This window comes from Trachurus japonicus, chromosome 3, assembly GCF_045865225.1.
Source record: "Trachurus japonicus isolate A0001 chromosome 3, Traja_1.0".
NCBI classification, from domain to species: domain Eukaryota; kingdom Metazoa; phylum Chordata; class Actinopteri; order Carangiformes; family Carangidae; genus Trachurus; species Trachurus japonicus.
The window spans coordinates 38,516,644-38,537,134 of NC_140909.1; the positions used below are offsets into that span (position 1 = coordinate 38,516,644).

Sequence of the window (20,491 nt, forward strand, 5' to 3'; positions counted from 1 at the left end):
TACTCGTTCAATACTCGTACTCTGCAAAAGGGCTTTATCCGTACCGTATCCGGCTCTATTAAGTTATGTTGGCAAGCAACCAACATCCAACGTCTAGTCAACCTCACCAGTTTACGTAAAATATACGTGGAATTCTGACATTCAGTTGTAGGTCTTTTGATCAAAGCTCAACGTTTTTTCAACATTATATTGACAACATATAAATGTCAAAATATAACTCAACGCTGATGTTGTTATTTAGTTGGTTTTAAGTTATGTTGGCAAGCAACCAACATCCAAAGTCTAGTCAGCCTCACTTGTTTATGTAAAATTTACGTAGAATTCTGACATTTTGACCAAAGCCCAACGTTTTCTCAACATTATATTGACAACATATAAACGTCAAAATATAACTCAACGCTAATAAATAAAAAACGCTGATGTTGTTATTTCTTTACGTAAAATATACATAGAATTCTGACATTCAGTTGTAGGTCTTTACGGTTACATGCTGTCATTCCAACATCCCACCACTCCGACATACCGCTATTTTGACATGCCATTGTCCCACCACTCCGACAAGGCTTTCAACAAGGAAATGTGCGTTATGACTCCCTCCTATTTCTGGACTCTCTCTATCTATCTGGCCTATCTAGCTTCTACCTGGTCTTTTTTTTTTTTTACTAAACTTAACCAACTCCTTTCATCATTGCCTAAGCCTAAAGCCCAACCAGTGCAAAATCTTTTGAGGAAAAAATACGCTATTAAAGGAATTGTCGGAATGATGGGACATTTGATAGAAAATGAAGTGTTGCCATTTAGACAATTGGACTGGTGGTTGCCCCCCGGTCTTTACATTTGTATTAAATGTGTCAAACAAACATCAGTGATATGGATGGAGCCTTTGAGCTTAAGTGTGGTCGTTCTGGCGCTGTCCCTTTAAGCAGACAGTATGCCTGTGATTGGACTGATGAGTGAGTGTGTGTCAGTCTGTGCTGCTGTAGTGTGTGAGGCTCCCGTTGGGCTCCAGAGCAGCAGGTTGTCCCAGCTCAGGTACTCCACACACAGACTGAGGAGCAGCAGCTAGTTCAGTTTCTACTCCCAAACTGAACTGCACATCCAGACACAGACACAGACACAGACACACACAGACACACAGACACACACACACACACACACACACACACACACACACACACACACACACACACACACACACACACACACACACTGAGGAGCAACAGCATGAGTACAGTGTCTGAGTCTTGGGTCGGCAGCAGCAGGTCTCTGTCTGCAGCCAAGAGACATAAGAGCATCAGGAAGAACTCCAGGAGGATTTACTCAGCCTTCCAGGACCACCAGCAGGGGTGAGTTTCTTATTCTTTCATCAATCCATTTTATTTCTGTTTTACACCTCCATGTGTTCCTGTGGATACTGGTCCTTTTTGTAAATGTACTCATTCAGTTCAGGATCTTATCTAAGTTTCTCTAAGTAGACAAAAGAAGTAAAAAAGAAAAAAAAGAAAAAACATTTATATTCACCAGTTTAATGACATGTTTGCTTTGAAGAAAGAAATGCGCTGTATCCAAATGCATCAGTGCATTCCCCCACTTTTTCACTTATGTACAATTTGGTTGAACTTAAACAATCATTTGGAGCTTGAACTGTACGTTACCTTTTTCTATTTTTCCCTATTTGTTACTGTGGTGGATTTAAATTATTGCACATTCCAGATATAACTGATAATATCATTTATTTGATGATGGAGCTTGATTTTTTGATCACCAATCAAACTGCATCAGAAAAAATATATAACTTTCCTGTTCCTGTATCAGCTCTTTGTTCCTCAACAAAATCCATAGCCTTATGTACATTACAGCTCTGCACTGCGTGATGCCAGTTGATGTTAACTAATAATCAGAGGTAGTTGGTTTCTGATTATTGTTCCTGTGATGCACACACTTTGGGCTCTAATTTCGTGAACTAGGTGCAGGCGGAGCGGATCAGGCCTGCGCCTCGCCTTCGCTTCGCCAACGGGGAGTGATCAGGAGCAGATTGCGATTTTCCTTCGAAACGCAGCGGAGCGCATCCCGCCTACTTCCCTCCCACCGGCGCAAATGGCATAGAGGGAGGAGAGAAGGCGTGGAGTGGGTTTGACACAGCCGAGTCAGATCTTCACCAATCAAATGAGCTCCTCTCCTTGCCTTTAAATCCGCCGCGCGTGCAAGGCGGACGTTTGATTTCACCGTGGAAGAGAATATTTGAATCAGCACCTACAGATTACAGCATCCACATTCAGCACATCTGTATCGATTGTCCCGTCACACTGATGACAGATCAAAGGCTGCACAGATGAAAGATGAGGATGGATTACTGCTGTGTTGACACTACACGATTATCTGCTATATTTATGTATTTACTTATTGATTTATTGAGCTGCATCGTCACGCGACCATAACAAATAAAACTGAAAACAAATAAACTATCATCTCTCACAGCAAACCACAATCAGCCTGGCATCATAGTGAGCAGATATTAAAGGGATAGTTCAACATTTTGGCAAATTGGCCCATTGCCATAATTGCTATAGTCATAGCAGTAGGTTCGTTACCTTTAATTGTAGGTGTAAGCTATTTTTAGTACAGCGGAGCGCAGCAGCTGGCTGCTCAGAGCTACGCTATGGAGGCTAAGGGAATTTCTTGGTTTCCCTCATTAAACTCATCAAATACAAAATCCCCAAACTCCACAACGCTTTTGTATACAAGTTGTGAGCTGCACAACCACCACGCTATGAGATAATGACGGAACGATACGAAACGGAGCCGTTTTCGAGGTAAATTCATACAAAACCGCTGATGCGCATTGCGTTCAGGGACAGTTTTTCAGCAAGCAGTCTCCGTATTTACCCTGTATTTACCTCAAAAACGGCTCCGTTTCGTATCGTTCCGTCATTATCTCATAGCGTGGTGGTTGTGCAGGTCACAACTTGTCTACAAAAGCGCTGTGGAGTTTTGGGATGTTGAATTTGATGAGTTTAATGAGGGAAACCAAGAAATTCCCTTAGCCTCCATAGCGTAGCTCTGAGCAGCCAGCTGCTGCGCTCCGCCGTACTGAAAATAGCTTACACCTACAATTAAAGGTAATGAACCTACTGCTATGACTATAGCGATTATGGCAATGGGCCAATTTGCCAAAATGTTGAACTATCCCTTTAACATCTCCATCTCAGGTAAATTCTAAAGAAAAAAGAAAAAGAGAGACGCTCCGCGATGCATCCGTTACGCACAGCTGTTTGTTTATGTTGTGATCTGTGCACACGTGTTTAAATATAGGTTACTAAATATGAGTGTCTTTATTAATGGAAAAGGGGTGTGTGTGTTTTGTTTTTTGTTTTTTTTTTACTGGGCAACAGCTCTCAATCTGTCAGGGCAAGTGAGACGGGAGGAAACTGATGTTCTGGTCCGGTCCAAGCTGGCAGTGTCCGGTCGCGCGAACAGACCTCACGGGCTGATGATGCAAAAGTAGTCTGGGAGGGAGGAGGTTATGATGTTATCCAGGTCTATCTATCTATCTAACCAACCTATATTTAAACACGTGTGCACAGATCACAACATAAACAAACAGCTGTGCGTAACGGAGGCATTTCAGTTTTATTTGTTATGGTCGCGTGACGATGCGGCGCTGGCCCCTAATAAATCAGTAAGTAAATAAATAAATAAATAGCTGATAATCTGCAACGGCACAGTGTGTAGTGTCAACACCTGCTCTTGGGACATCCACGGCTGTCTCAGTCCTTCCCTGGTTTCATCGGGCGCATGACGTCTGTCCGACTACCCATTTCTCCGACCACCCATTTCTCCGACTCCGACCATACATTTCTTTATTTTTGCATCCATCAGTCCGACCTCCCACTTCTCCGACTTAAGTAGCCCTAACCCTTAACCTTACCCTAAACCTAACCTCAACACTGTAGAATGGGTAGTCGGAGAAATGAGCCGTCGGACTTGTGGGCAGTCGGACTGACGTATGCTCCCCGGTTTCATCTGTGTTAATTCAGTCAGGCTGAGTTTCCATTACGCAAGCCTTTGATCTGCCATCAGTGTGACGGGACAATCTATATAGATATAGGTGTATGTGCTGATTCAGATACAATAAATAGGGGTTATTGTGATGATGATTATTATTATTATTATTATTGTTAATTGCATTTAAATGTGCCTGGAACTGTGGAAATCTGCCTGTGGGGTCTTGGTGACGTGTACGCACTGCGTGCTGGGCAGTCAAATTGCCACTGCGCTGGCTGCGCTTCGCCTTGCGCTGAGATTAGACCAGGTTGGAGCTGGCGAGCTTTCAGCGCACTCTCCGCGCAGTCTATCGGCAACAAATTGTCACTGCGCCACGGCAAATCTGTCGACACCTCCCCCTGCTGCGCGACCACTCCCATCTCAGCGCACAGCAGTCTACCAATTTACCGAATCCGCTGCGCACCTTGTTGCACTGGACGATAATACCACTTCGCCAGCTGCGTCAGGGCTCGCCTCGCTGCGCCACCCTGAGTTGCATAGAGCCCTTTAAGTCAACAAGCCACATGAGGATACACAGTAACATCTGCTTTTCGGTTACATGCTGTCATTCCGACATCCCACCATTCCGACGTCCCGCCACTCCGACATCCCACCATTCCGACATCCCACCATTCCGACAAGGCTTTAATATAAGGAAATGTGCGTTACTCAACAGGTGACTCTCTGCTTTAAGACATGCTGATAGAGGAATACCCACATGGTTGTGCGTAATTACGCAGCAGAGCGCAGACAGGGACTAGTCTGCCTGTCTAGCCTCTACCTGGTCTTTTTACTAAACTTAAAGCAGAAGTGAGTGATCCGGTCGTTTTCGCTAATGCTGCGTTCCAGGCAGGCTTTTGAAATCGTAAATTACAGCTTCAAGTCACAACTTACGACTTTGTAGCGTTCCAGGCAACCCACTCGTGTTTTTCCGACCTGTTTTACCTGTGAAAGTCACTATAACGGCCACTCGTAACTTCCGACTGGTGAACTCGTACCAGATCGAACTGGTATGACTTCACGGTCGGAAAAATACGAGTTTCCTTGAACGCACCATAACAGTCCTCGTCCCTACGTCGCCACATTCACGGCGTTCCTTGGCTGCACACACAGCCCTGCATGCCGTTCTCTCTCCTCATTGGATAAAAACTGTAGGATACGATAAATGTTTTCTCCTCGGCTCAGAGCAGAGCAGAGTGACTGACAGACCCGTGTTTCGGTCCAAACACTCTATGTAAGTGATTGCTGTCGGAAGATATAACTATTTAAGACTTATATTAACACAAATATATCACTTACTTCTGCTTTAACCAACTCCTTTCATCATTGCCTAAGCCCAACCAGTGCAAAATCTTTTGTAGAAACAAATACGTTATAAAAGGAATTGTCGGAAAGGCAGGATGTTTAAAAAAAAAGAAAAAAATACCGTCATTCTGACCACAGGAGGCAAAAATTGTCAGAATGATGTTTGATAGAAATTTGATTTGAAAATAGAAAATTAAGTGTTGCCATTTAGACAATTAGAGCCCTATGTCGGACTGTTGGGATGTCGGAATGGCGGTTGCCCCCCCTGCTTTTCCACAGTGAGATGAAAAGTAAACTGCAACATTTAGAACCTAACCACAACCAGCCAATCGTCAGATCATCTCAGGGGGAGCTGCACTACGGTCACCTTTACACTGCAGCTGTGTGTAAAACACAATGATTTATACAGCAGTGAATTCAGCAGTGAAATTGTGCTTCCACTGAATAACATTTGTGAATATGTTTTTCTACTACACATTGTAGTCATAGTATTTAATCAGTCAATACACTTAGTAATTATGACATTCATTCTCAGTAGACAAACTACAGTCAGCATAATTTTATTGTATCATATATATACATATGTATATATACACACACACATTTAAATATGTAAAGATAAATCAGAAGATACAAATGTAAAATAATCAAATAACTTAAGGAAGAAAATAAATAAACAAAAGAGGATGAAGAGAAACTAAAAACATATAGGGCCCTAGTTTCTTAGACCAGGTGAAGTCTAACATCAGCGCAGCTTCGCCACGCCAACGGGGTGTGGCCCAGGTCCATTTCGCAAGATTGGTGGGCCACGCAGTCAGACTTACGGCTGAAATACACTGGGAACGGTCGCGACGCGAAATGTACGTCGCGCGACACCCGCAGCAGCTCGCGCCCATTCAGTCAATGGAAGCTCCTCCACCGGCGCCGAGTCTATTTTATTTCCTCGTCGCGTGGCTACGCGGCACTCCAACAGGTAGAAAACTACAGAGAACTGTGTATAAAACGAATACGTTTAAAAGTGATTAAAATAAATGTCTCATGTTCCAGAGGCAAAGCCAGTAGCAGTGCAACATTATGGGGTTTGTTTTTTTACATTGTGGATCCATTATCGTGTAGTTAAACAGTTAATTGATACCATTTAATATAGTCTGCACTTGCAAACCCTACATAGTCAGCAAATTACCTGTGAAAAAGGTACTGTCAATCCATTTTAAAGCAGATATCAGTGGCACGGCCGTTTCGGCTAATGCTGTGTTCAAGGCAGGCTTTTGAAACCGTAAGTTACAGCTTCAAGTCACAACTACGACTTGGTAGCGTTCCAGGTAACCCGTAGCTCGTGTTTTTACCGTCCTGTTGTCTGTGAAAGTTCCCTATAACGGCCACTCGTAACTTCCGACCCGTGAACTCGTACCAGATCGAACTGGTAGGACTTCACAGGAAGGAAAAACACAAAGTACGAGTTTCCTTGAACGCACCATGAGTTAGCAGCCCCCGCCCTTGTCAGGCATCAATTGGTCCTCGTGCTACGTCACCACATTCACGCGCATCCCTTGGCTGCACACACAGCCCTTCATGCCGTTCTCTCCCCTCATTGGATAACACTTGTATCCCACAAGGAAAATTTTCTCCTCGGGTTACAGCAGAGCAGAGTGACGGAGAGACTCGTGTTTAGGCTTGTAACGCCGCATTATGTAATAATGACGCATTATGTAATAATGTAATAAATCTTCACGTCATTATGTAATAACGCCGCATTTTGTAATAATCTGCCGCATTTTGTAATAAAAATCTTGAACGCAATATGTAATAAACTTTGCCGCATTTTGTAATAAGTTGTTACATTTTACATCACTTATTACATATTGCGGGTGTTACACTTTTTTATGAAAAAAATGTAATAATTTGGTGCATTATGTAATAAACCACCAAAATGGATGTCTTAATTAGAAAAAACATTAACAATAATACACGCTGCTCCTCCTCCCCGCTGAGCAGAGCGGTCTCCTCCGACAGCGGGTCCCACGCGGATGGTAACCGCTCCGCGTCTCTTCCTCCCCCCTTGCCCACCGACAATAATACGCCCGGGTCATGTTCGTCTGTGGAGGGATGACATGGACCACGGTCCGACTGGAGCTCCAGGCCGGGTCCAGCTCTGCTCCAGCAGCGGCAGGGGCGGCTGGGATCACCGGGGGGCGACCGCCATTTCGAAGGACCGCCATTCCGACGGTCTGCCAGTCCGAAAATTCCCGAAGGTCCGTCATTTCGAACTTCCCGAGGGGCCGCCGTTCCGAATGTGTTTTATTTTGAAAATTGACCGGATTCTCTCGTGGTTTGACTTCCTGCCCGGCTTGACACGACGCGCCGCGGGGACAGCGCCCGACCGGCCCCTCCCCCTCCCCCTCCGCCTCCAAAGTTTCACCCAGGTGCGAGTCTGATGCATTACATCCATGGTCTGATGCAGCCGCGGCACTCCTGCTGAAAATAAATGTCCTTGCTCTGTGCTTTGGTTAGGTTTAGGCAATGTAGAAAGGAGTTGGTTAAGTTTAGTAAAAAGGTTAGGTAGAGGCCAATAAAATCGCAGTTGATATGTATCTCCCCCGGGAGTCGAACCCTGATCCACCGCGTCAAAAGCAGATGCTCTGACCACTACGCTACCACCGCAATTAGGCAAGCATACTCCGTGCCGTAAACCATTCAAGATTTTTTCAGGTTCGGAATGGCACCCTTTCTTTCAGGTTCGTAATGGCACCCTTTTTCCATAAATAATTAAGGGTCGGCATTCCGACAAATTAAAGTAAACGTTCGGAGTGGCGGCCCTTCGGAATGGCACCCTGGAACCGGGATCACCGCCCCCGGAGCCGCAGCTGGGGCAAGCTGGGGGGGGGGGGGGGGGGACTAGTTATTAGTCAAACTCTACATTTTTTACCGTTCACTATGCATTTATATTATTATTCATATGGGCTCCACCTGTCAATAAGACACACGTGGAAGAAGAGGTGCAGTTTATTATGTTTCACCAACGAGGAGCTGTCATTACGCACGACTTTTACGCACTGCTGCGCGCTCATTAGTGTCCGTAATTAAACCTTGACACTCATATCAAATCAAACTTACATTACAGACAGGTGGATTGGGTTCTCTGTCTCTCTCTCCCACTCCGAACAGACAGACGGACGCAATCAGAAAGGAAACAGAGGCTGCGCATTGATCCTTTTTTCCTTTCTGGGATCAAACGGATCATGTGCAAAACAAGCACTCCATATTAATAACATATATCGCTCATTATGCTTCCAGCCTGTCTAGCCTCTACCTGGTGTTTTTACTAAACTTAACCAACTCCTTTCTTCATTGCCTGAACCTAACCAAAGCGAAATTTACTTTTTTCCCTCCCTCTCTCTGCTGTCAGCAGCAGCGGCGGCTGCAGCAGGCTCGCGCCCGTGAAGTGAGCTCAAGCCGGCCAGGTTCAGCCGTGCTCGAGCGGAGGGGGGGAGAGAAAAAAAAAGTGTATTTCTTTGATTATCAGTTTACACATCTTGATCAGCATTTATGATGGTTGTGTGCGATCTGACATGATCTGGCTCTCTGACTGAATATGGTGATATTCTGGGCCGCGCGTGTATGTGTGTGATGTGCGGAGAGAGAGAGAGAGAGAGAGAGAGAGAGAGAGCTGCATGCTCCTATCAATGGAAGAGCTTGTCACAACGTAGCGATGACAGTTCGAACTAACGGGACCACCCACTGGTTCGACCTCCTATTGGTCCGACTTGTGGTTGATTTTGTCGGAGTAACGGGAGGTCGAACCAGTGGGCAGTTCCCTCAGGGGAGTCAGTGGGATAGATAGATAGATAGATAGATAGATAGATAGATAGATAGATAGATAGATAGATAGATAGATTTGACCGTCCTACTGGTTTTAGAAATTAATTCATATTTATGATTCATGCATGCTGGTATGCTTAAAGTCAGTGTTATTCTGATGGTCCTAATGTCTTTTTTTTCTAATTAAGACATCCATTTTGGTGGTTTATTACATAATGCACAAAATTATTACATTTTTTTCATAAAAAAGTGTAACACCCGCAATATGTAATAAGTGATGTAAAATGTAACAACTTATTACAAAATGCGGCAAAGTTTATTACATATTGCGTTCAAGATTTTTATTACAAAATGCGGCAGATTATTACAAAATGCGGCGTTATTACATAATGACGTGAAGATTTATTACATTATTACATAATGCGTCATTATTACATAATGCGGCGTTACAAGGCTGAAATACTTCATGTAAGTGATTGCTGACGGAAAATAGGACTATTTAGGACTTATATTAACAAAAACATTCCACTGATATCTGCTTTAACAGGAAGGATGTAGGCTTGACAAGGTGAAGCTGACAGCTGCAACTGTAGCAGTTAAAAAACTCCACTCCGCTCCGCGTCGCGGCCGTTCCCAGTGTATTCCTGGCGTTAGACCAGCGTAAACCCTCCCCTCGTCCCTCCCACCGGCGCAAACGGTGAAGAGGGAGGAGAGAGGGCGGGAGGGAGACAGGAGGAGGAGAGAAAGGCGTGGAGTGGGTTTGACACAGCCGAGTCAGATCTTCACCAATCAAAGGAGCTCCTCTCCTCACCTTTAACTGCGCGGCGGGTGATGCGCGCTGCAAGTTTGTCATTTTATACTTGGACATGGACGGAGGAAACAGCGACGCCAGAGGCCGAACCTCTCCCAGGAGGAAACAGCTGTTTTGGTCCGGAGGTCCGAGCTCAGAGTGACCGAATAATGAGTTTACTAATATACTTAACCAGGATTGATCTGATACACTGAGAACCCCTGCCCAATGTAAGACACAACAACTAATAAACTAATAAAGAAACTCACATTTATTCAAACCCTTGTGTAAGCAAGATGAGAGGTGTAGGCTACACTAATCACAACATAAACAAAGACCATGTGGATGAAATCAGCGTAAAGGACGCGCTCTCTCTCTCTCCCTCTCTCTCTCTCTGTCCTCCTCTCTCTCTCTCTCTGTCCGTCTCTTTTTTTTCTGTGATAGAGATGCTGAGTATACTGTAGTAGGCTATATACTGACTATCTGATACCGAGGCTGTTGTGGTGGGCTAAGAGAGATGATGATTTGTGTTTTGTTTTTCATTACGGCTGCGTGATGCAGTCGCTCTCCGCTAATGAATTAATAAGTAAATAAATAAATAAAGCGATCATCACAAGGGCAGAGTGGTATCTCAACAGGGCAGCGACATGCAGTCATCCACCCTCAGTCCTGCTTGGGACATCCACAGCTGCTTTTCAGTGCCAGTTCGTCCCTGCTGTGTTAATTCAGGTGGAGTTTCCTTTACGCACCGACAGCCTTTGATCTCTGCTTTGATCTGACGTCAGATGTGACGGGACAATCTATATAGATATAAATTCACGTGTTGATTCCGTTAGTTGCATTAAATAGTGGTTATTGTGGATATTTATTGCATTAAAATGTGTCTGGAACTGTGGAGATCTGCCTGTGAGGTCTTGGTGACGTGTGTGCACTGCAGGTCAGTCAGCCAAACTTCCACTGTACCTGCTGCGCTTCGCCCTGCGCTGAGAGTAGACCTGGTTGGAGGTGGCGAGCTTTCAGCGCAACCTCGGCGGGACATTTTCGCACAAAACTTCCACTGCACCAAGCTGAATCTGTGACGCCTCCCCCTGCTGCGCGGCCACGCCTATCTCAGCGCAGCGCGATCTGCCAATCTTCCAATCTGACTTTGCGCTAGGCTGCGCTGGTCGAAACTTGCATTAGACCGGCTGCGCTACCTTGCGCCACCTGCGCTGCGCCAGCAAACTAGGGCCCATAGAATACAAAACAAAAACATAAAAACAACAAAAATAACACCCATATATCAAAAATAAAACTCTTTGGGCTGGATCTACTAAGGGTTTGTGCGTATTAAAACATGTGCTAACTTGACTGCACGCGCAAAGCTGATCTACTAACCAGGTGCACCGTCTTAATGTAATTACTTTCTTTGCTGCTATTAAAGCAGAAGTAAGCGATCCGGTCGTTTTGGCTAACTTTTTGTCAGCCGATGGAGTTAGCAGCCCCCGCCCTTGTCATGGATCTATTGGTCCTCGTCCCTACGTCACCACATTCACGCACATCCCTTGGCTGCACACACAGCCCTTCATGCCGTTCTCTCCCTTCATTGGATAAAGCTTGTAGGATACAAGGAAGCATACAAGAAGTTTTCTCCTCGGCTTACAGCAGAGCAGAGTGACTGACTGACCCGTGTTTCGGACCAAACACTCTATGTAAGTGATTGCTGTCGGAAGATATAACTATTTAAGACTTATATTAACACAAACATTCCGCTTACTTCTGCTTTAATATAATAGAATATGGTCAATTTGGAGTGCAGCAGCGGCGGCGAGGCGATGGCCGCGATGACGGGGGGGGGGGGGGGGGGGCTGACGGCGGCAGAGAACTATGGACTGTGGAAGCTTGAATGGCCAAAATACAGAAGTTATCATGACGTGAACCATATGTTGTGGTGTAACAAAAAAAAAAAAGGACCGTTGATTCGGTGGAACCTCGGCTTAACGGGCGGGGGCGGGGCCCCCACAGCATGCGGGGCCCCCCCGCCTCGTGGGGGTATACTTTACGGCCCAGCCTTAACCTTACCCTAAACCTAACCTTAACACTGTAGAGATAAGAACTTTTAAGCAGGTCTGGCCCACTTACGTCCAACAGGACCCACTTACACGCGTTTTTTGCGCATAACTCGCCATCGGAAGGTCGGACACTGGCAGTGCCCCAGTGGTCCTCTGGACTCTAGGGATTGGGTCTACCCAGCTGGTCGTTACAAAAAATTTAACGCCTTAATAAAGAATTGATTAAAATTAGTTTAAAAAAAATGTTTGATGATGTTTTATTTTAATATAATGACAAGAGCCACAACTTCAATCAGGACAAAAGTGTTTCCATTTCACTTCTGCATAACCCACCCAATAAAATCCACTTCATTTGAGTGTATACATTGCTTTGCAACATGTTTCATCTCTGTCATGTGTCTCTATCACAGAAATTATGTCATACAGTCCCTGAGGTGACATTCTTTAACTGTTCTTCATTTCTGTACAGTTGAACAGATGAAGCCTTTTACCACTGTCCCCTTTTCTTTTTGCTGCAGCTCCTCAGATGATGAAGATAAAGAGGATGAGCGGGTGGACAGTAACGACCCAGAGGAAATGTTCCAGAACATTCAGTACCAGAAAGAGATCATCGCCAACATTCGGACCAGACCCTGGCCAATGAGACGCAAGCTCAAAGTCCTCAAGTACGCCACAGTTTGATTGTTTCTCAATATCTGGAAAATCGGTATAATCTGTCGCTCCTCTGTCTTCACACACACACACACACACACACACACACACACACACACACACACACACACACACACACACACACACACACACACTGTATATTTGAGTAAAGATGTGCATAAAGATGTCGCAGAATTTTAAGCAAGTGCTCAAAATCTCATCAGTGCTCCCAGGAGACTCACAGAGGGTGTGACTAAAATCCATCCATACATCAGCAAAGAAATAAATAACGTAGTGCTGAACTAACAGTGCTACCTGCCTCGCACTAATATTTCCTGCACCGTAACATTAATCATTCTTATATATTTTATGCCCCCCCCCCATCTGTTCTGTTGCATTCTGAGAAAACCAGTTAATGGGTCAGTTGAGGTGTCTTGGTGGTGTGCAGGTTAAAATACATACCACAGTGGTTTCCTGACACTGCAGTGCCATGGAGAGGGCTGGAATTTGTCAATTGAACAATGGCGTGAGAAAATGTAGAACTTTAATTCTCCGTCTCGTAACGTTTCGTTATTATCTCATAGCGTGGTGAATGTGCAGGTCACAACTAAGGGAGGAGTTGTGAGTTCTACAAGTGAAGACCACTTCCGTGTTCAAAAAGCTGCAGTTCTCTGGCGGCCACTGGGGGCTGGGACCAGAAGTGAGCAACTCTCCATTGAGCCACATGTTAAAATAGCCGATTCTACAGCTTAAAAAAACATATTTACAGCCTGGTACATTTTTTGTTTTTGGTCTCTACAGATAGTTTCCACCTCTGTGAACACTGTGTATGTATGTATGTATGTATGTATGTATGTATGTATGTAAAATCCAAGAGGGCGCAGTTCAAATGCCCGTACAGTAGTACACAGACTCCCCCATACCAGTGGGTGACGTCACAGGTGCTACGTCCATCCTTTTTAAAGTCTATGGTCACAACATGTCCATGAGAGCGTTTTGGAGTTGTTGGATTGTGTATTTGATGAGTTTGATGAGGGAAACCAAGAAGTCCTATTAGCCTCCGTAGCGTAGCTCTGAGCAGCTCACGGCTCTGCTCCGCCATTCTAAAAATAGCTTGCACTAACAATTTAGGGTAATGAACCTACTGTTAAAACTATAGGGATTGTGGCAATGGGCCAATTTGCCAAAATGTCACCTGTCAGAAATCCCAGGACTGTGTGTATGCGCAGACCTCCAAAACAAGCTGTCCTTGGGCCAGAGTCCTGCATCGGGTCGGATCCCCGCGGGTATCCGACGGGTACCCCGCAAAAACGGTGTTCAACGGGTGGATAAGCTGTATTGTGAAAATTCACGGGTCGGGCACGGGCGGAACTCAAATGAACGCGGGTGTATGTGTCGGCCTACAGAGGAAAACTCACGCGCAGCTGCATGAACCAGCGTAGCAAATCATTTTTTTTTATCACACACGGCAACAACAGAGCAGCATCTTGATGTAAATAAACGATCTTTGGCCGCTCATGTGACCGCTCACAGCTTTCCCTGGAGTTTAGCCTGTCATCATGGCTTGACTGCTCGGCTTCTGGGCAAGCTACAAACACACCGATGGGATCAATGTAAAGGCCGAAGTGTCCTGCTTTCATTAAAAAAAGAATTACGTCGTTAGAGTACGCCCCCCCCCCCCCCTCTCTCTTTTCTTTTCTTTTTTCTTTTTTCTAAAGAGTACGGCTGTACCCCCGTTATCGCCGGTGATGACGGTGATCTAACGGGCAGCGGGTCTCAATATTGACGGGCGGGTCGGATCCGGATTGTAGTCAGAAATAATCACGGGTGACGGGTCGGGACACGGGCTTAAAAACCAACGGGTCGGGCGGGCGCGGGTTTCCAAAATTGGACCCGTGCAGGACTCTGCCTTGGGCTGGTAGTGAAGCTAGCTTCCCAAGACAGTAGCACGCTGCAGTCAACAGAGGGCAGCAACTTAGAAGAGTATCAGATCCCTTATGGAACAAATGGCTGATTAAATCAGATGTAAGGAGAGATATTGCTTTCACTTAGGCAGTATTTCTTTTTTCTTTCTCTCAGGTGGTCAAACACTACTGTATGTACAGTACTATGTACACATAAGTTCTGCGCATGATGTAGAATATATCTTTATTTTGGTTTGATACTTAAGATGTTAAAATATCCTTTCTCACACTTAAAGTCACTGTTGACTTTTTCAAAGTCTGTTTGCAGTGAATCTTTCTCAATTACAGTCATTGAAGACACTCCTCATTGTGATGACAGAAACCATAAATAATGAATGACTGACAAATTTAATTCTGCTGGTTATAGTTGCAGGTGCATCCCATCTCTCTATTTGGAGGCTGCAGATTAAAGACTCTACATGTACATGTCCCTTACGCCTACTCACAGTCACACAGAGCTGGCTCACAATGAGGCAGAGGAGAGAAAGAACCAGCAGGGAACAGAAGATGCAGCTCATCACTAGTTGTTGTGATTAAACACCAAACGTGAAGGTTGTGTTCCAACATTTCACTGAATGTAATTAGACCTGTAGATAAAGTGCAGGCTGGGCCGGAGAGAGCTACAGGAGATAGAAAGCTTCTAAGATGTGCTGAGTATGTGCCATGGATAACAGGTTTTATATAGGCAGTTCGTTATTACCGCTGAGCTTTTATTGCCATCATCAGGGACGGGATGCTGGTCTGCATTTTTACACCCGCTTTAATCTCCGGCTGAACGTCTGTGATTGCTCCCACTGCAGTAAGAGCTCGTATTTCACATTGCACATATCAATTTGTCATTATAATCTAAATTGATACATTTTTGGTTTGAATTTTGGTTTGAATTGTTTAAACACCACAAATAACACTTAGCAAAAATAGATCTATATGTATTCTACATATGAAGGAGAGGAGTGTGTCTCCATTAATTGTTATATGGATCACAGTATCTTATGGGCTTTAAAGTTGCATCACTTGGACAATTTATTTCATGAGAAGTGCACGCACGCACACACACAAACACACACACACACATACACACACACACAACACAGTAAAATTAATGAAATAAGTTCTGTCCCTACAGATCGTATAATTTACACACACAAGAGCTGTCACTATGATTGTCGTCCATCTTCCTGAATGCATTGTGTCCTGACCTGACAATATTGCATCACCCACACATACACACCCTTCCAGATTTCATCTTCACAGTCCATCTGTTACCACCACATACAGGTGGGTTACATACTGTCATTCCGACATCCCACCATTCCGACAAGGCTTTAATATAAGGAAATGTGCGTTACTCAACAGGTGACTCTCTGCTTTAAGACATGCTGATAGAGGAATACCGACATGGTTGTGCGTAATTACGCACACAGGGACTAGTCTGCTTGTCTAGCCTCTACCTGGTCTTTTTACTAAACTTAACCAACTCCTTTCTTCATTGCCTAAACCCAACCAGTGCAAAATCTTTTGGGGAAAAAAATACGCTATTAAAGGAATTGTTGGAAAGGCAGGATGTTTAAAAAAAGAAAAAAATACAGTCATTCCGATCATAGGAGGCAAAAATTGTCGAAATGACGGGACATTTGATAGAAAATTAAGTGTTGACAATTAGAGGTGTCGGACTCGTGGAATGTAGGAATGGCGGTTGTCCCCCATACAGGTGCATCAATAGTTCATTAATTTCAGTAGTTCAGTTCAAATATTGAAACTCATACATAGATTCATTACACACAGACTGAAATATTTCATGTCTTTGTTTCTTTTAATTGAAATGATTATGGCTTACATTTAATGAAAACCCAAAATTCAGTACCTCAAATTTATTTTTAATTTTTGTGAAATGTCTTTATTAGAATATAGTGCAAAAGTTCACTATTGTAACCTAATTGGCTAACAGTGATGTGCAGTGACCTCTTGGACAGGGTAGGCAGGTGATCACATGGGGTCTCATTCATGAAACGCGAGTAAATCTGTGTGTAGATTTGCACATAAAAGCTCACTCTACTAAAACTCTACTCCGGATTCATGAACGGTGCGGGAAACTCAGATTTGATCGTAAACACGAGTGTAACTTCATGAATGCCAACCCATCGTAAACTAACAACACGCCCCCGGTGATCAGCAATTAGCATAGATCTCCATACATGAATAGCCATATAAGGAGATCCTGACCACCATATTAGGAGGTAGGTGCATCCTGTTCACCTGCGGCCATGACGCAAACGAGGAAAGAGGGAGAGAGAGAAAAAAAAGGGAGATCGCGGATCGAAGTCATTTTGGGTGAAGTGGAGTCCAGAAAAAATATTTAATTCTCTTCTGTTAGTAGTGGTGTGACTGGGACAGGTCAAAGGCTGGAGGGAAGAAACAGATTTAGTGAATTAAGTATCCTTGGTTTATTAAAGAACCGTTTAAGAAGTAAAGCCAGAATAGTTCGATATGAAACATGAAAAAAAATAAATAAATACATACAACTACAGAGCTACAGCAGCGACGGGAGGAGGAGGTTCTTCACAGCCTCAGCTGTAGAGGAGCATGGTTGTATCAACACATGAAGTTATATAGGCAGGTTATATTGTTACAGAAGCACTAGCCGTCTGTCACAGCTCCATCCAAACTGGTGCCGACTGCGCTACTGCGCAGGGTGAAGTGTGCGCCCACCGAGCGCGTATGCAACACAAAAAAAGTTTTTTCCGGTTTTATATCAGATTATTTTCATCATAAGATAGAGCCTTGACGTGTTTGTGCGTGTCCGATCCCTAAAACGTCTCTCTCTCCAAATATTTCTAATTGTTTGTCATGTTTAAATTACGTGTTTCAAAGGCGGCGGCGTATTTTGAACATGAGAGAGAGTAATACGGATTAAAATTGTAATTTTCAACAGTGACAAGCAGTATTTATTTGCATTCCTACATTTACACAAGCGCTACACACAGTCCGGAGCAGGTGTAGATTTTGTGAGTAGCTACGAAAAAATCAGCACTACTAAAAGATTGATGAATGCGGAAATCCATGTAAATTTGCGCTGCTCAGGATTTACACACAAATCCGTGCTGCTCACGTTTCATGAATGAGACTCATGGAGTTTACGTCAATGTGCAACACCTTCTCATCACAATCCATGCCATCCACACGGTCCTGACATCAGCTGTTATTAAAACGTAACTCAAATCAATAACAGGATCGAGATATTGGACCACCGCTCACATGACACACTCAAACATTTTATTGGACGGATTCAGTTGGACTTTTCCTCCTTCAGAATATTGATACATGTATTTTTCTTTTCTTCTTTTGAAGCAATGCATAATTATTGTTATTGTGGTCTCTTTTTATTTTATTTTTTCCCCTCCCCAATCATGCCTGTAAGTTTGCTTGTATACGGACAAACTATTCTCCTTTGGTATGGCTAAAATGGACAATTACATGGACAATTCCATTATGGAAACGGACTTTCTTCCTCCATATGATGGACTAGATGATGATGAACTTGGAGCAGACGACGAGATTGAAAACACGGGATTGCAAAGTGTTGATTATAATTATGTAGCAATGAACAATGAAGAGCTGAACCTGAAAACATTCACCTTCTCTGAACACAAATTATATGAACTTGAGAGCAATATTGATCCAGAGAACAACTTCTTCAACGGTACCAACAGCTATTGTGAGTATTTTACAGACGAACTGTTCAAAAGTAACATATCAATGAATGGAAAGCTTTCACTGAGTCATTTTAACGCTAGAAGCTTACACAGGAACTTTGGAAAAATCAAGGATTATTTGAAACTATTTAACAGGTTCAGTGTCATCGCAGTATCTGAATCATGGCTGACGTATGAGAAGGAGGCCGATGTCGAGTTAGAGGACTATGAATTATTCACTACCAATAGAATGAATAAAAATGGGGGCGGGGTTGCGCTGTATGTGAATAATGCTCTCAAATGTAAAAAAAGTTGAATCTATGTCAACAAGTGTAGAAAATATTATGGAAATAGTTACAGTAGAAATTAACATTGATAGAAATAAGAGTATAATTATAAGCTGTGCATATAGAACACCGGGGTCCTGCCCTGACACATTCAATGATATAATGGGAGATATATATGATAAGAACGTGGAGAAAAAGAAGATATTTGTTTGTGGGGACTTTAACATAGATTTGATGAATACAAATGAGCACAGAAAGACCAGAGATTTTTTGGATTCAATGTACTGTTTAGGTTTATTTCCTACCATCCTTAAACCTACAAGAATAACCACACACAGTGCCACATTGATAGATAATATTTTTACCAACGACATCGGCAGTAAAGTTGTAAGTGGGATACTTGTGAATGACATCACGGGTCATCTTCCTGTTTTCACAATTGTACAGAATGCAACCCAGACAAAAATGCAAACCGGTAGCACTAGATGGATTCGTAATAGATCTACTGAAACTCTGGGGGCCCTTAAAAGGGATTTATCCAAACAAAATTGGAACCAGGTGTATTCACATCATGATCCAAACGGTCCGTGTACGAAGTATAATTCAATTGCGTTGTTCACTTCGAACCATGAGAAATGTCGTTTTTAGGGGTATTTCCTATTTCATTGACGTAAGACGTACAACGCAATTCAGCGCACCGAAGTGCCCGCTTGTTCCTTTCTCCAACTTGTACAATGAAAATTGAAAAAGGAAGTCGAGAGCCGGAACCAGCCTTCAAAATAAAAGCTCCGCGTTTTGAAGCATGTTGGCTACAGCGCCAGACAATTTAAAATAAAATAAAAACCTGAAACGAATTAAATACAAACTCACAACAAATCGCCTAAACGATTACCATTTCATAAATGATATAAAGCGATATTTCGGCTACTTCCCCCACACAACTGTCAGGATCCCTGGGGATTTTCACAATAAGGGCACCGGATCGCACTGAGATGCTGTCAACGACGTGAGGTGAGTGAGTCAAACTCTGTTGTGGTTGACTTCATCACTGCTTCACTCATTAAGTAGGTCACACGTTATGTTGTTTTTAATTTTTTCGACCTAACTTCTCCAGCCAGTGTTTAAATTGTTGACCTGTAGCTAACGGTTAGCTCCGGAAGATAATCAACGCTAGCAATGCTAATTGTTTACAGGTAAACTAGCTAGCGGTTGTAGCTAATAAACAGCTGTTGGATGCTAACGTAACGTTACGTCTTTTATTATTATCAGCTCTTCAGCTCATTTGAATATTTTCTTCTCTAAGTCTGTGAGAAATGTCCTCATTTATGGTAGAAGTGAATAAATACGGGTTTTTTATTTATTAAACGCTAGTTGTGTTCACAAATGTGTAATTTATTACCAGCATCATGTTTGTCCACGCAGACTACTAAGCAGTCTAAACTACATCTAAATGAAATATGAAATGTCACGTGTGTCTCTATTTGGCAGATGTGGGTCCACCTTGAGCTGATGCATGATCTCATCCTATGACAGCACCAGGATCAGCTTGAAAACAGCTGGTAAGTTGAGAGTAACCAGTGAGTAGACTCCATCATTTAGACACATTTAGGGCATTTTGATCATCACATTTTCACGGACACGACTCCCTGTCATCATTTCATCAATTTATAATGTTTAAAGTTTGAATTCAGTGGGGAAGCTTTTTGTCTTCTTCTTTGATGTGGTGCATTTGTGTGGCAGCGTTATAGCGCCACGCCAGCTCCACACAGGCCTGGCACAATACTACAGTATTTTGAGTTGTGTATACACAGTCTGAAAGACCTCATCATTCCTTACTGTCCTACCAGAGCACTCTGCTCCCAGAACGCAGGTCTGTTAGTGACTTCCA

The 20,491-nt window shown here is 43.5% G+C and overlaps 1 protein-coding gene across 1 annotated transcript in view; it reads left to right on the forward strand.

The window, feature by feature from the left end:
* Positions 1-1,168: 1,168 nt before the first annotated feature.
* Positions 1,169-20,491, forward strand: part of tmc3 (transmembrane channel like 3) — a 77,883-nt gene continuing 58,560 nt past the window's right edge. Inside the window, exons 1-2 of the mRNA XM_085772511.1 lie at positions 1,169-1,346; positions 12,528-12,674. Of these exons, the coding sequence (XP_085628637.1) occupies positions 1,225-1,346; positions 12,528-12,674 (269 nt within the window). The 5' untranslated portion in view covers positions 1,169-1,224. The remainder of the gene's footprint in view (positions 1,347-12,527; positions 12,675-20,491) is intronic.